At 34.0% G+C, this 16,479-nt stretch overlaps 5 protein-coding genes across 5 annotated transcripts in view; all 5 read right to left on the bottom strand.

Moving 5' to 3' along the window:
* The window catches only part of LOC125808907 (universal stress protein PHOS34-like), an 89,368-nt gene that overhangs the window by 50,373 nt on the left and 22,516 nt on the right, over window positions 1–16,479 (bottom strand). The gene's annotated exons all lie outside the window — the stretch shown is intronic.
* Window positions 409–2,672, bottom strand: LOC125808917 (uncharacterized). Its single transcript, XM_049488591.1, has 2 exons — window positions 2,518–2,672; window positions 409–1,210 (listed from the first exon to the last, which is right to left on the bottom strand). The coding sequence occupies exons 1-2, from the start codon at window positions 2,585–2,587 to the stop codon at window positions 606–608; spliced, it is 675 nt and encodes a 224-aa protein (XP_049344548.1). The 5' UTR covers window positions 2,588–2,672; the 3' UTR covers window positions 409–605.
* LOC125808878 (G-type lectin S-receptor-like serine/threonine-protein kinase At4g27290) lies at window positions 3,478–7,731 on the bottom strand. The gene is made up of 8 exons (XM_049488547.1): window positions 7,607–7,731; window positions 5,388–5,704; window positions 5,108–5,224; window positions 4,823–4,947; window positions 4,545–4,755; window positions 4,217–4,454; window positions 3,983–4,133; window positions 3,478–3,887 (listed from the first exon to the last, which is right to left on the bottom strand). Exons 2-8 carry the CDS (start codon window positions 5,602–5,604, stop codon window positions 3,591–3,593), a joined length of 1,356 nt encoding a protein of 451 aa, XP_049344504.1. The 5' UTR covers window positions 5,605–5,704; window positions 7,607–7,731; the 3' UTR covers window positions 3,478–3,590.
* On the bottom strand, window positions 5,853–6,827 carry LOC125807843 (G-type lectin S-receptor-like serine/threonine-protein kinase At4g27290). Its single transcript, XM_049487577.1, has one exon. It carries the CDS (start codon window positions 6,825–6,827, stop codon window positions 5,853–5,855), a length of 975 nt encoding a protein of 324 aa, XP_049343534.1.
* Window positions 7,682–10,799, bottom strand: LOC125808869 (G-type lectin S-receptor-like serine/threonine-protein kinase At4g27290). Its single transcript, XM_049488535.1, has 8 exons — window positions 9,836–10,799; window positions 9,381–9,700; window positions 9,056–9,193; window positions 8,804–8,928; window positions 8,525–8,735; window positions 8,195–8,432; window positions 7,974–8,124; window positions 7,682–7,883 (listed from the first exon to the last, which is right to left on the bottom strand). The coding sequence occupies exons 1-8, from the start codon at window positions 10,780–10,782 to the stop codon at window positions 7,731–7,733; spliced, it is 2,283 nt and encodes a 760-aa protein (XP_049344492.1). The 5' UTR covers window positions 10,783–10,799; the 3' UTR covers window positions 7,682–7,730.

Genomic DNA, 16,479 nt, shown 5'->3' on the forward strand with positions numbered 1-16,479 from the left:
AAGGTCACATGGTAATGAGATGGTGTCATCGACAGCGACCTCTAACCTTCCAAGCTGAAGAAATATGTAACTCGTACATATTTTTTTTAAACCCTCCCTAGGAGCTCCCACCCCTTTTGCTCCCTTGGTGACTCAAACTCACAACCTTCGGGTTGGAAGTGAGGGGTGCTTACCATCCGAGCAACTCCTTCTCGTCACTCGTACATAGTTTAATTAGTTAATTAAGTCAATAATAAGTTCTATTCAAGATTTATTTTCTTTGGCTCATAGAAATAAAGAGGAGAAAAGAAAGATAACATAAATGGGGCGGGACTTCTTTTTGAAAAATGCTAATCAGGGTAGGGCAAGGCGGGTCGATATCTTAGCAGGTCAAGACGCCCATAAATCCCAGAATGCCTACCTTCCTAGTTCCTGGAACTATGTAAAACTATGCATTTGATTCTCATTTGACCAGCATATAGATTTATATTCAGAGGTAGTTACAATAAGTAGAACAAGGAAATGTTCTCGAAAACACTCACAAAATAATAATTCAAAAAAATGAAGTCATTGCCAACAGAAAAAGAGGCCGTTCAATCAAGCCAAAAAACAAATCCCTTGATGGTTTATACTCCTAAGGCATAAAGCAGTACAACGGAAGCTCCTACAGTGATTGTCCAGAGATACATGGTTTGAGACAAAGAATTAGCACCACTGCATTGGTCATTAGAACCACTGAAGCATCCAGGTCTACTTACCTTAGGCTCTACTCCCCCTGTGGAAAAGCTACTCTTTGGTTTGCCATTGCTGAAGAGTACACACCAGAAATAGGGGCCACCACCACCGGAGCCACTCACAGCAGCACCAACCTCAGTGTGATTCTTGCTATAGAGAATATCCAAACTCTTGGTATTTCTTATAAGAATATCATTGAATGCTTCAGAAGGTTCGGCATACTTGGATTGACATGCGAGAAATCTTCCAGTTATTTGAGCAAGCGATGACGCCTGCACACCACAGTTAGGGGCAAATTCTTGGGCGAATTCAGATTCAGCAGGTTTCTTTCCATCTGGCCCTCCAACTACTTTACAATCACCTCCGTATGCTTTTATATATTGCAGAGCCAAGCATGCCAAGCCAGGGTTACTGTATAAGGAGGATAATTTATTCGCAGTTCTGTTACTATTAACGGCAGCTACCAGCTCATCAGCAGGATTATCAGTTACCTTGGCTGTAGTTTATCAAGCCAATATGTTAGAGGTTGACCATAAAGGCAATAATAGTGAATCAAGATCGAGAAGCTATCTGCTTGAAGGAATACACATTTGGAATGACAAGGGTAAATTACATCTAAACCCAAGAGGCTTGAGACACATGTCAGTATACATCATTTAGGTTGTGACTATGATTCTAGCACACTCATGGAAAGATTATCAACAGCAACCATATTATCAAGAGAGTTATAAGAAGCAAAAGACAAAGATACAAAATTAGGCACCAACATAGTATCCGAAGGCATAAACTAAAGCAACTTGAGCATTGTCCTTCCATTAGTGGGTTAGAGTTCCACATTGGTTAGGGAAAGACTAATGGTTTGCTTATATGAACTTCGACAACCCTCCCCTCGTGAGCTAATTTTGGGGTTGAGTTAGGCACAGGTGTCATATTGTTGGAATGGAGTAGAGTCCACATTAGTTGGAGAATGACTAGTGGTCTCCTTATATGGAATTAGGCAATCCTCTTCACATGAGATGACTTTTGTGGCTAGGTTTCATATCTCTACGGGTATCTTCTCATGTTACCACAAATTACAAAGACCGAAAAGCCCATTTGAGCAGCTTCCCCTAACTATTCACAAAATCAGAATTTGCAGATTGACTAAATAGTTTCTAGTCAGTGCTATAAATGCAACATGCCAACAAAATCAGAATTTGCAGGTTGACTACATAGTTTCTGGTCAGTGCTATAAATGCAACATGCCAATAAAAGCAGAATTTGCAGGTTGACTACATAGTTTCTGGTCTGTGCCATAAATGCAAGATGTTCCTATACCATTAGCTAGCTTAACAAGGCAAGAATCACATAGAAACCAATGTTCTATTAGTATGATATATCTTTAGTAATCCCATAATTGTACAAATAACATATTCCAAATCCTTCCCGATACCTCCCAAGGAAAATCTCAAATTTGGATCCCGAATTGCCAAAGCACAACTTTGCACACTACTAAATATTGATCACTATTGAGCAACCAGATAATATCATTTAACAAAGTCTAGTAAAGTAGATCTATCAATCTCAGAAACTATGCACTTTATATATTATAACTGAAATCCTATTTGCATGAACTTAAAATCTTTCAATGCTGAAATTACTCAGCAATCAGCACATTATAGTTTAATCAATAAATTATACACCAAAAATTGAAACTCATTCTTTAATTAGATCCAACAGTAAGATAGTTTAAGTAGTAAAACACACATAAGAAACATTAATTAAAAAATGGAAAATATAAAAAGAAAAATAAAGAATCCTTACTTTGAACTTTAGCAGCAGAAGCTGAGATGAAGAAAATGCAAAGAAGAAGAAACCATTGAAGCATTGCCATTTCTGTACTGAAGATGTCGGTGGGAGTGGGGTGGGTGGGTATATAGAAGAAGCTAGCTGTTGAGCAGAGGAAAAAAGTCTGTTTGTACGTCTACTTCGATCTGATGTTTTAAAAACTCGCCATCATATTCAACTTAATTACTGTAATGCCACCAACTGAATTTTCATTTTGATTTTTCATTTTCAACTGATAAAGAATTAAAAACTAATGTATAATGACCAAACTGCCCTTAAGGTGTCCTGAAACAATTTCCTGCCCTAAACTAGAATACTTCTGAATTCTGAATGACCTCTCTAATCTGCATTTACGCTGAAAAATCTTATTTTAAATGTAAAATTTATCTATTGGAGGCAATTTCTTTTTTAGGGCTCGAATCTAGCCATCTGGTTAAGGATCTCACCACAACAATATGGTGGTAGTTCTAAACAACTTGGAACATAAGCTAATAGGATTCTCTAAAGTTGATGCTCCTACGTATATATAGTAAGTTTGTGAGTGATTTGAAATTTGAGTTATTATTATTCATCAAATTTGTTATGGACTTTACTTCATTAAAAATACTTCATATAGCTGAGTACGGAAAAAATCTTGTTGGGAGCTCCACCCCGAATGGGTCCTGCTATGGGCAATTTGAATTTAACCGGAGCTCCAATGTGGGCTCCAGACACCGAGTGGGAAACAAAAAAAAATACTTCATATAGAATAGGGCTTATGTATCATGTATAGCAACTATGTTTGATGAATATATTCATTGTCCCCCAAAAAAGTAATGCATGATATAGATTCCTCTAACTACTTATGCTTACAAATTTTGCCAATAATTAGTCCATTGATTGCTCAATTATCAAAGACAAGAAGTGTATATCAATTATTTGCCCTGCCTTGATATGAACACTGGCATTAAACTATCTCTTTTAGTATATTCTATCATATATACACTAGTACTGTTTGACAAACAAGACAAAGTAAATACATTTCAAAACATCCAATAGTGATTATTTGTCTATCTTGGCTCAAGAACTGTTAACGTCGTCGCGTTGTTACTTAGACATTCTTCATCAGTAGATTCCATTGGATTCCTCTCTGTGAAAAAACCTGGATGCTTTGGTTGAGGAAGAACCAGACCTTCATTTCCCAACCAAAAAACCACTGATGCCATTATAGGCCTATCCTCTGGGAGTTTTTGGACGCATAACAAACCGACCTGGATGCATCTCAACACTTGAGATTCTGAAAATGATTCTTTCAAACATTCATCCATCAGTTCCAACGCGTTGCCTTCAGTCCAAAGTAACCATGCCTATATTACAAACAGAACACATTTATACAAATGTATTCACAATAGAAAGCTAAGAGTGAATTAAGGGAATGAAGTTGCGTAATGTATGTGCTTACATGTCCCAAAAGATTGTGAAGATGTTCCAAATGATGAAATTTCCTGTTCCTTCTGCCACTAACTATTTCAAGAATGATTACGCCGATGCTGTATACATCTGATTTTACTGAATACTTGCCATCAACAATATACTCCGGGGACATATATCCACTACATCAATTCAATAAGTTTATGCTCATGTACTGATCTAATATAATAAAGATTATACGATTTAAAGATGTGTAGAAACTTACAATGTCCCTACTATAATCTTAGTTTCTCCTTCCACTTGATCTCCACCAAATATTTTGGCAAGGCCGAAGTCAGAAATTTTGGCATTCATGTTAGTATCTAATAAAATGTTGCTGGTCTTGAGATCTCTGTGAATAATTCTTAATCTTGAGTCCTGGTGAAGGTAAAGAAGACCTCGAGATATTCCTATAGCAATTTCAAAGCGGTTCTTCCATGAAAGTGAAGTTTTTCTGCTTGGATCTGCACAATGTAGAACTAATCATTGAGTGATGCAGAGATATTGAGGACTTATATCAAGTACTATTTAATAATGGATCATGAAAAGCAGACCAAAAATGAAATAGTCCAAGCTAGCATTGGGCATAAACTCATAGATTAGCATCCTTTCTTCTCTTTCAAGGCAGCAGCCCAAAAGCTTAACAAGGTTCCTGTGTTGCAGCTTGGAAATGAGAACAAATTCATTTTTTAACTCTTGAAAGCCTTGTCCAGAATGCTTTGATAGCCGCTTTACTGCTATCTCTTGTCCATTTGGTAGGATACCCTGAGATTTATGTCAAGGGTCAAAGATGCCAATTCAAGTTAGACGTTGAGGATCAAAGTTGATTTACCTTGTAAACCGGTCCAAATCCACCCTTCCCGATCACATTCTTAGCAGAGAAGTTCCCAGTGGCACTAGTAACAGTAACTAAATCAAACAATGGAAGCTCCATGTCCTCATTTTCAACAGCTGGACCTGTCAATATACATTTGCCCACCACAAACATGATATCAATGAGAATTTGGTAAAGGCAAACAATGTCAGCTAGATAGAAAATTCACCTAGCCAGCACAGCATTTAGACTTGACAATTTTCTTATAAAGTTGGTAGACAAGAGTGACTCAACTATATTTACCTATTCTTCTTTTCCTTCTTTGGAAGGAAAACCAAGCTAAAAAACTGAGGATAAATGTTGCTACCACTGCTGAAATGACACCAATCAGGACTGACATCTTTCTACTCCGCTTCCTGTCTGAATATGTTCAATAATTAGTTCATAAGCAGTCTTCAATTTACATATGAGTTGGCCATGAACTGAATGAGTGACTTGCTGACCAGAGCTTCTTCAGTTTTAAAGAGCTGTGCATTTATATTGAACAACAAAATGAGGAAATGGTGCAGAGTAGGGTTATTACCTATTTCTGAAGCAGCAACTCTCACAAACAGGTTTTGCTCATTTTGGCTCAATTCTCGAATATCAATGAGTTCTCCAAACCATAGTAAGCATCCAATTCCCCCATTTCTAACATCAAGATTTGAGTAGGCTGTACAGTTGCAATCAGCTAAGCATAATTTCTCACATTCTTCAAGGTTAATGCTCTCATTAAACCAGGAGTTTCTAGAATCAGGCATCTTGATGCCCGTAAATTTAAGAAAACCATCTTGGTTACAATCCAAAGAAGTTCTCCTAACACAACCAGTAGACCAATCTGCTGCAGACTGTTGAGGAACCCTGTGAAGTCATAATTAAGTAATCAATATAATATCTATGTGCTTGGCCCAAGAAATAGAATCAAGCACACATGAAGGGGAGTGTAAAATCATAACTAAGTAATCAAGTGTGTTATCTCTAATAGCTTAAGGTTTGATGATCACTCATTTTAACAATACCTAGGATTGAAACCTTGCAAGCAGTCACATGGAGGGGAGTTCCTGATGTTGCAACTTGCATAAGGACCGCATAAAGCAAAACGATCACAGTTATCAAATTGTACTGTTGAGTAGAGAAACCAACTCTGACTGCTCTCAATCCATGTTATGTGTTGTATCAGCCCTTCCGGGCTAAGCACCATCCTGCTAGGCAGTGACTCGTTCTTAAGCTTGAATTGGTAGTAAATTTGCTGCTGATTAATAATAAACTTGGAAGTGTAATGTGTATTTGGTTTACTATTTGCGCTAACAGTAAATGCATTACCTTTCCATATCCCTGAGCTAGACACTATAGTTGAATTTTTCCACACAAACAATTGCGGGTATCCATGAGAATCAAGACGGTTTATATATTCACCAGGAGAAGGATCATCAATGCTCTTCCATGATGACATGTACCAATCCATGCCCGTGACCAAATTACGTCCAAGTTTCATGCCAGGTATAAAAGTATTTCCTGGATAATCAAAACTCTGCCACGCGAAATTAATTTCCAGGTCTCTCTCATTTCCATCATTGACAACAAGGTTCCCGGAATCCAGGATCCTTGCTTTTGGATCCTTTAAAGATCTTGATGAGTTTGATGACCAAATTGAGATATTGGAATTATCAACAAGTACAAGAATCCCATTGGGTTTGAGTGTTAACACTCCTGAATTGTCATTAAGTGGAATATCTCTGTTTGCAACCCACACAACAGTTCTAGGTGATATCTTCTTGTACCATATGCCAACGTAACGATTCTTCGGATTTCCAGGACTGAAAAATCCAAGCTCATAAATCCCACCAGCTGAAACAATTGTGTCACCATCTCTAATGGATTTATCTGTTGTGATCGTGTCTAATGCCGCGGAAATTAGTAAGATGAAGAAAAAATGGGAGCAAAGGAATAAAAACAGTAGCCCTTTTGATAGATTCTGACTCATGTTTTTGATTGACAAGTTTAAAAAAGCCTTGACACAGAAAAGAATACTGATAACTTTTTTTTTCTCAGTTTAAAATTAACAGTCATGTCCAAAAATGTTCTATATAAAGAAAATTAAGAAAATAAAACACTTCTTTGAATGTTCTAAACCTCTTAATGAAAGTTCAATCACAACTGCTTCTAAGAATTAGATGTCAAAGTTTGAACTTGTCAAAAGTTGTATGCCTTTGACTTCCCATTTCCACCATTAATCTGGTGTTTGCAATTGCACGCTATAGAACTATTCGTACAAACATATGGCATGCATCTATTTTCTTGGTGTAAACACATGAAATGTATTCGAGTAAATTGCCTATAATCTGCCTAAAATGAATGTGACATCTTGGACTAGCAAGAGCAGAACTAAGAAAACGGAACAGATGTCTTTTTTATTTTCTATTAATATTAATGCCTTCATTTTAAAAAGTTGTAAAGTCACTATCTAATATTATTCAACTGAGAAAAAAAAATATAAAGACTAGTTGGCCAAATCTTCAACTCAAGGAACTGTTCAAAAAGATATAGGTAATGCTTAGTCAAATATCTTTGTTTGAGCCTGAGAATGGAGTTGCTTTTGATGAGGAGACTTTAGTTTCACCCAAAAAGTCGGACTTTCCAGTGTGAATCCGGATAATTGTGCTACAAAGTGTGTACTGAAATGTGTGTACACACTTCCAGATTTTCTTTTAATTAATTTGATATAATTTGTGTTGATTGAACTTGAATTCACTATAGCCTTACCCAATTACAACGAGCTAACTGATAAATTGAGCTGATTCTGTTGAATCCATTGAATTCCTTTCGATAAAAAATCCAGGCTGCTTTGGTTGAGGAAGAACCAGGCCTTCATTTCCCAACCAGAAAACTACTGATGCCATTGTAGGCCTATCCTCAGGGTGTTTTTGGCGCACAACAAACCAACCTGGATGCATCTCAACACTTGAGATTCTGAAAATGATTCTTTCAAACATTCGTCCATCAGTTCCAACGCTTTGTCTTCATTCCAAAGTATCCATGCCTAAAATACAAACAGAACACATTTATACAAATGCATTCACTAAAGAAAAAGTGAGTTAAGGGACCGAAGTTTAGTGTTGTATGTGCTTACATGTCCCAAAAGATTGTGATGATGTTCCAAATGACGAAATTTCCTGTTCCTTCTGCCACTGACTAGCTCTAGAATGATAATGCCGATACTAAATACATCGGATTTTACTGAATATTTCCCATCAACAGCATACTCAGGTGACATATATCCACTGCATCAACTCATCAAATTTAAGTTCAAGTACTGATTGAATGTCTATCATAAAGATTTGTAGAACTTACTAAGTCCCTATCACTCTCTTAGTATTTCCTTCCACTTGTTCTCCACCAAAAATTTTGGCAAGGCCAAAATCAGCAATTTTGGCATTCATGTCTCCATCTAGTAAAATGTTGCTGGTCTTGAGGTCTCTATGAATAATTCTAAATCTTGAGTCCTGGTGAAGGTAAAGAAGACCTCGAGATATTCCCACAGAAATTTCAAAGCGATTCTTCCATGCAAGTGAAGCTTTTCTGCTTGGATCTGCACAATGTAAACCAATTCTTGAGTGATAACAGAGATATTGAGGACTTATCAAGTAGTAATATTTAGTTAATGAATCACGAAAAGCAGACCAAAAATGAAACAGTCCAAGCTAGAGTTGGGCATAAACTCATAGATTAGCATCTTTTCTTCTCCTTCAAGGCAGCAACCCAAAAGCTTGACAAGGTTCCTATGTTGCAGCTTGGAAATGAGAGCAATTTCATTTTTTAACTCTTGAACGCCTTGTGCAGAATACGTTGATAGCTTCTTTACTGCTATCTCTAGTCCATCTGGTAGAATACCCTGCGATTTTCTCTCAAGGGTCAAATATGTCCCTTCTAGCTTTTAGTTGAAGATCAAAGTTGATTTACCTTGTAAACCTGTCCAAAGCCACCCTCACCAATCACATTCGCAGAAGAGAAACTTTCAGTGGCAGTACTAACAGTAACTAAATCAAACAAGGGCAATTCGAGGTCCTTGTTTCCAACTTCTGAACCTGTCAACATATATTTTTCGATCACAGACATGATATAATTGAACTTCTCCTCAATCATTTGATAAAGTCGAACAATGTTAGCTAGATGGAGGTAAATAAGCATTCACAGTTAACAATTTTCTAATACCTCCAGTATGTTTATCTGTTTTTTTGTTCTTTCTTTGGAAGGTAAACCAAGCTACAAAGATGAGGATAGAAGTTGCTACTAGTGCTGAAATGACCGCAATCAGGGCTGACCTCTTTCCCCTCCGATTCCTGACTGAATCTGTTTAATAAAAAGTCCATAAGCAGTTTTCAATTGACATATGAATTGGCAATATCAGTATGAATTGCTTCTGCGACTATCATATGTTACTATCAGTGACATCAGATAGTAAAGTTCCTTAAATTCTAAAGAGTTGTGCTTATATTGTGCAAAAGAACACAAAAATGGTATAGAGTAGGGTCATTACCTAATTCTGAAGCAGCAACTCTCACAAACAGGTGTTGCTCATTTTTGTTGTACTCTCTAATATCAATGAGTTCACCGAACCATAGTAAGCATCCACTTCCGCCATTTCTTATATCAAGATTTGAGTAGGCTGTACAATTGCAATCAGCCAAGCACATACTCTTGCATTCTTCAAGATTAATGCTTACATTATACCAGGAGTGTCTAGAATCCGGCATCTTGATATTCGAAAATTTAAGAAAACCATCTTGGTTACAAGACAAAGAAGTTTTCCTTATACAACCATTTGACCAGTCCACTGCATACCATTGTTCAGGATACCTGTGAAGACACAATTAACGAATTAACATGGTATAGGAACAGACAAAGGAGTCGTGTGAAGGCATAAATAAGTAACTAAAAGTATGATCTCTCTAATAGCTTAAACATTTACATGAGATGGTCACACAACAATACCTAGGCTCGAAACCTCGCAAGCAGTCACATGGAGGAGAGTTATTGATGTTGCAACTTGCATAAGGACCACATAAAGCAAAACGATCACAATTATCAGATTGTGTTGATACGTAGACTATCCATTTGTGATTACGCTCGATCCATGTTAGGTGTTCTACCATTCCAGCCTGATTGATCACCACCCTGGTGGGCAGGGACTCATTAAGCTCGTATTTAAAGTAAATCTCCTTCTGTTCAATAACAAACTCGAAAGCATAATATATAGCTGGTTGATTTTTAGGACTACTACTAAATGAGATACCATTCCATGGCCCTGTGCTATATACTATAGACGAACTTTTCCACACGAAAAATTGTGGATATCCATGAGAATCAAGACGGTCTATATATTCACCAGGAGCAGGATCATCCGTGCTCTTCCATGACTCTATGTACCAATCCATTCCCGTTACCAAATTACGTCCAAGCTTCATCCCAGGTAATAAAGTATCTCCTGGATAATCAAAACTCTGCCACACGAAATTAACTTCTGGATCACTATCATTTCCATCACTCACAACAAGGTTACCGGAATCCAGGAGCCGTGCTTTTGGATTCATTAACGATCTTGATGAGTTTGATGACCAAATTGAGGCATTGGAATTGTCAACAAGTACAAGAATTCCATTGGGATTGAGTGATAACACTCCTGAATTGTCATTCAGTGGAATGTTTCTGTTGGCAACCCAAACGACAGTTCTAGTTGCTATCTTCTTGAACCATATGCCAACGTAGCGATTCTTCGAATTTCCAGGGCTGAAAAATCCAAGCTCATAAACCCCTCCAGCTGAAACAATTGTGTCACCATCTCTAATTGGTTTTTCTGTTGTGATTGTGTCTAATGCTGTGGAAATTAGTAAGATGGAAAGAAAAATGGAGCAAGAAAATAAAAAATGTTTCCCTTTCATGATTATGATGATTCGTGCCTTCGATTTTTCGAAAATCTTAAAGCCTTAGTAACACACAAAAAAAAAAAAAAACACCAGTTCCGTTTCATTGACAAGCCAAGGTCAATATTTTTTCACTTTTAACTGTTGAGGGGCAGCTAAGAATTAGGATGTGATAGGTCTGAACCTGTTCATTGTTGACTTCTAAATTAAATGTGTGATATATGATTGAACATTCGATAATAATGCTTAATCGTAGTTAATTAATTGGCCAATTATATACATAGACACTCAAACTTGTCACCAACTTCGAGCTAGTTAGACACTGGGGCGGACCTACAGTGGTTCAAGTGGGCTCATATGAACCCACTTCGTTGAAATATAACACTGTATATATATGTATATTTAATCAGTTTTTAAAATTTTATATCTATATATTAAATTTTGAACCCACTAACACAAGTATGAAGCTTAGCTGAGTGGTTGAGGGGGTTCAATTTTCCCAGCCAACCCGGGATTGAAGCCCCATTGCCACATTTTAGTTTTAATTCGTTTTTTGATATATAAAACGTTCACACACAGTTTTGTCCTCTATGTAGGTGTAATTTTTGTCCTTTTAGTTACTTAGAAACTATAAAAAGTATAACAACTTTTAACTTTTACAATTAAAAGTCCAATAGTCAACAAATTTTGTCCTTTTTGTTTTTAATTTTAAAAAAAACTCAACTAAAAAGGCACTAATCCCTATTATTCTCAATTCTAAAAACCCTTTTGTCTTCTTCTTTGTTGAATGTTTTTCGCTCTTGATTCTAGTCTTTATATATACATATATGATTATTGTGGTTATTTTTTATTTCTTCAACTATAAAATCCCTTATCATTCTAAAATCAACAAATAATATTAGGTATATTTCTATATATTTGATTCTGAAATTAAGGTTATAATTATTTTGTTTAATATTTTGTTTTTATTTGTTAAATGTTGAATGAAGAGAAATCATTCATAATATTCTTTTCTTTTCTTAGTTTATATTGAAGCCTAGTTTTTCGTCTATCTTGTTATGTACCGTCTCATTCATAAGTCAATGTAATTTTTTTTCAAATGTATTAACATTGTTTAGTATAGTCAGGTATGTATGTTGTTAGCCTCATAAAAATTACAAATAATATTAGGTATATTTTTATATCTTGAACCCACTTCATGAAAATCCTGGGTCCGCCACTGATTAGACACATTAACTATCGTTGAGACACCTTTAGTTGGCATAAGTGTTGCTCGTGCACTAGTCAGGAAAACCACACGCGTGAGCTACAAACTGCCATGACATGTTAAATGATGGAACAATGTAGAGTCAGTACTAGTGCGAGTTCTGTGGGTTCAACTGCTTAGCTCAAACTATGTATATACATAGGTAAAAATAAATTAAAATGTATACATGTAAGCTTTTGCATAATCATGCATATTCAACTCTATGAAATAAAAACCATGCTGATTAATTAGTGTCATCTAGAAGTTAGATTAGTACTACAGGTCTCGTGCTTTAAGTTGGCTTAGGCATTCTAGATCTATTACAACAACAATAATTGGGTAATGCTAACACCCTGCCTAGATGGCAATGCCCACTAGGAACTAAGGTGGCTTGGATCGGAGTAATGATTAAACATGACGTTTGCTTGGTAAACTTAGTTAAAAAATAAACTTGTGTTTTTGCTAAAAGTTACAATTTTTTATATGACTGTAAACGCTTGATCCTAACACATACTCAATTGTCAACGCTCAAAACCAATCAGATACGTTGGATATTGTAATAAGAAACAAATGTACTAGTTGCATCTAATACATCAATCCCTTTCATTTGACTAGATTAGTTTGCCATTGTGCCAAACGTTATAGCCATAGTCAAAGCAAAGTCATGTTGCTCTTGGTACCACTTAGTAGGATCAATTGTTTACTATCGTACCAAAAATTATAATCGATAATAAAAGTCAACTCTATTTCTTAATTTAATCCACCAAATAAACACTATGTTCGATCGTGACTCTAATCTGGGCCACCTTAGCCCCCATCATGGCCTTGCCATAGACAAAATGTTGATGTTGCCCAACACTTACTACTGCAGTACTATAAATGTTACTAATGCTATGAGGATTCAATAATTTATATATATTATTATAAAATGGATCCTATTTGCATAGTGTAAGGGAATTGATCAAATGAACCTCTTATCATGCCCTTTAATGTCAGACAAAATGTTGCATAACATGAACCACAATTTAATGATCAAGAAGATTTTATTTGTATTATTAGAGTGTTAGCTGTCAATAACTGAGAAAAAATATTTTGTATTATTAAAGCAAGTGGGCTTACCGAAAGTATGTTACTTTGTCGGTAAGCAAGGCTAGTGGCTAAAATAATTTATGTAACCTGTAGTTTGATAGAAATTAAAGAGCCATAAAAATAAAACTAAAAAATAGAAAGAGTCATAATATTAGAAGGAATATAAGTAGGTTTCAGCCCATATGCCCATTTCATCATGTTCAGATCATGAAGTCTCTTTCGATTAAAAAAATAATAATAATAATCCATTATTTTGTTTTTACGTCAAATCAATAAATATATAATTATGTATTTGTTGAATTTCTATCACATTACTATATAATTATTTATTTCATTTATTCACTTAATCATATATATATATATATATATAAAAGAGGATCCTAGGCCCGCCTACGTGGCACCACCACAAACCAAGATTCGTTTTTTAATTTATCTTCTTTCATGAAAAGTTGCGATTTTAACGAAAAATTGTGACTTTTATGAAAAGTTGCGACTTATATGAAAAGTTGTAATTTCTATGAAGAGTTGCGACTTTTATGAAAGGTTATGACCTTTCCGAAGAGTTGTAACTTTTCCAAAGAGTTGTGACCTTTCCGATAAGGCACAATAAACATTTGTTCACACTACCCTTTGTTGTCTCGCTATAAATAGAGGGATTTCCTATCATTTTAAAACAACAAAAATTCTGAACTTTTTCTTCTTCTTCTATACAATTAAATATTCACGTACAATTTTTTCCTTTCTGTTTCATCCTATTGTTACAGATCCTGCTATGTTTTTTTACAGTTATTAATTTATGCTTATGTTATTAATTGTTGTTTTTGAGTACATGTTTTAAATTTTGTTATTTATGTTTCTGCAAATTATTGTTTAAGTATTTGTTAGTACAAATTAAACAACACACGTTACTTGAGTATTCACACAAGTTTTCTCTACTGAAATTGTTGAAGGTACAGTAAAAAATTCCTTAAAGATCTATACTATTATCTCTTGAAGACAAAATTCAAATTTGGTATGCCATTGTAAGGACAGAAAGACCTTAAAAACTTTATCTCACCTTGATGTGCGAAGTGAACCAGGAAAAGAAGACAAGAATTAATAAACATTTGACATGGGTTCAAGGATGTGCCGGATGACCTATAGAGGAATATGACTAGACTGTAGCCTCTTTTAATCGTAAAGACATAGATAACTACACAATAAATTTGTTGCTCATAATCAATATGAAGTATGGACAAATTCTCAAGTTTACTGCAAGTTGTAAAAACTTTCTTAAAGTAATAGATGTGTTTCTTGACGTTGTGATTGAAATAGAGGTGTAGTTTCAAATTGAACTACATCACTCGGGTATGTTGATTTTTAAAAAACACCCAAACAAACTGAATAATTTGTGTAATCTTTTTCCCTTTCAAATATATATAATAAGTTGAATTGTTGTCCAATATGATACATTCTCCCTTTAATTTTTTATTTTAATAATTACTTATGATACATTTAAATGGAAAACTTTAAAATGATATATGTAAAGCAAAAGATAGAACTGAACTTTTTACATGTTAGAATTAGAATATTTGTTCATTTGTTTCATCCTTTTAAAATTTATTTATCCCTTCACCAATTTATTTATTAGAAAATTTAATATCTCCGATATGGTTGATGTTCATTTGAATCCCCAAAAATATCAAGTAATAACACTTCCTGGGCAAAAAGATAAATTATAAAATTAAATTAAAGATGATTGATTGAAGGATAAATGATAAGATATTATAATTATCATCTTCCTTTACATTATTAATGTTTGTTATATGTAATCTTGTATGTAAGATAATATAGTGTTTTAGTTTTAATGACTCATAGATTTTAAGTATTATTTTATAAATTCAGTGATATTAAATTTCCAAGCGAAGCACGGGTGATTTTACTAGTTATCTATAATACTTAATCTGTTTCATATTATTTGCTCATATTATTAAAAATAGTTGATTCAAGTTACTTGTCATGACAGAAAATAGAATTTATTTTAAAAAATTCACTTTTCATTTAATTAATTCTTTTTGAAAGTATTAATATTGCAAAGTTCCAAAAAAGTTCCTCCATTACTAATCTTGATCGAAAAGGCACATAAATAAAATGCATTAATTATCAAATGTGAATAAAATTAGTTTATTTAAAGAGCATGCAAAGAAGAAAATGGACAAATAACATGAAACAGAGGAAGAAATACCTTGTTTGCAATTCAAACTTTCAAAATTAACTTATTTTTGAGAAATACTTATAATAAAAAATTGTTTGTTTTTGTCAATAAGTTTAATCAAATAAATTATAAATAATATAATTTAACGTAAATATCAAATGCCAATAAATATTTAGGCCTCTTTTGCACAAATTGACAGAATGATTCGGATGGTTCTTGAATCTTGACATTAATAAACCAATCTCACATTGATGAAAGAACTGGGCAATCGTCAGCCCAGCCGCATGTTAATAAATGTCAGTCCAATAATAAAATGTCCAATAATTCTAATTTTTAAGTTTCCAACCAACTGAAATTAATGGTTCAAACATATATGTCATTCTTATTATAAATAGTTGATTCATAATATTTGTCATTCCATAAAATCAATGCATAAATTATAACATTCTTCCTATTTTACCCTGTGAATTATTAGTCTTGAAAGTATACATTTGACTAACATACAAAAACTAAATGAATAATGTTCATTGGTCAAATTAATTAATCAAAATAAATTAATTCATATTCATTGATTGAAAAGTTTGACTTCAAAAAAAATTAAACAAGGATAGAATGGTAAACTTATTTAATTTCTTAATGTACGTGGAATAAAAAATAGTGACATAAATAAGAACTAGGGAATACTATTTTGGGAAAAAATAAATTACTAAAATTAACTCCTGAAACAAAGGTAGTTTAAAAAATTGTTAATATTAGAAAACCATATATCTTCATTTTGGTCTCTATCGATATATATATCAAAATCTCCTTGAATATTATATTTTATATATAACGTGAAAATTATTTTCTAACAGTTAAAGAGCAAATTGCAAGAGTTCAAGTAGAAAATTATATTTGCAGCATGACAAAACTTGTCTTTTTGTTTTTATTTTTTCTCAGTATAATATTATAATATGGTGACTTTTTTTTTTTGGTTGAAAATGACTTCATAACGATTTACAATTTAAAGGGAAAAAAAAGAAATGAATGTGTCAACCGTGAAAGCTGGAATTAGTTATTTTGACCTGATTAATTACATTAGGAAACGGAAAAAATATTTCGTTGTATTTTTTTAATCTGTCACTTCACTTAAAAGATTTGGTCAAATATTTGTCTCTTTAAAAAATTATTTAAAAAAAACATAAAT

This window comes from Solanum verrucosum, unplaced genomic scaffold (genome assembly GCF_900185275.1).
Source record: "Solanum verrucosum unplaced genomic scaffold, falcon-dt-bn FXZP01000277.1, whole genome shotgun sequence".
Classification (NCBI taxonomy): domain Eukaryota; kingdom Viridiplantae; phylum Streptophyta; class Magnoliopsida; order Solanales; family Solanaceae; genus Solanum; species Solanum verrucosum.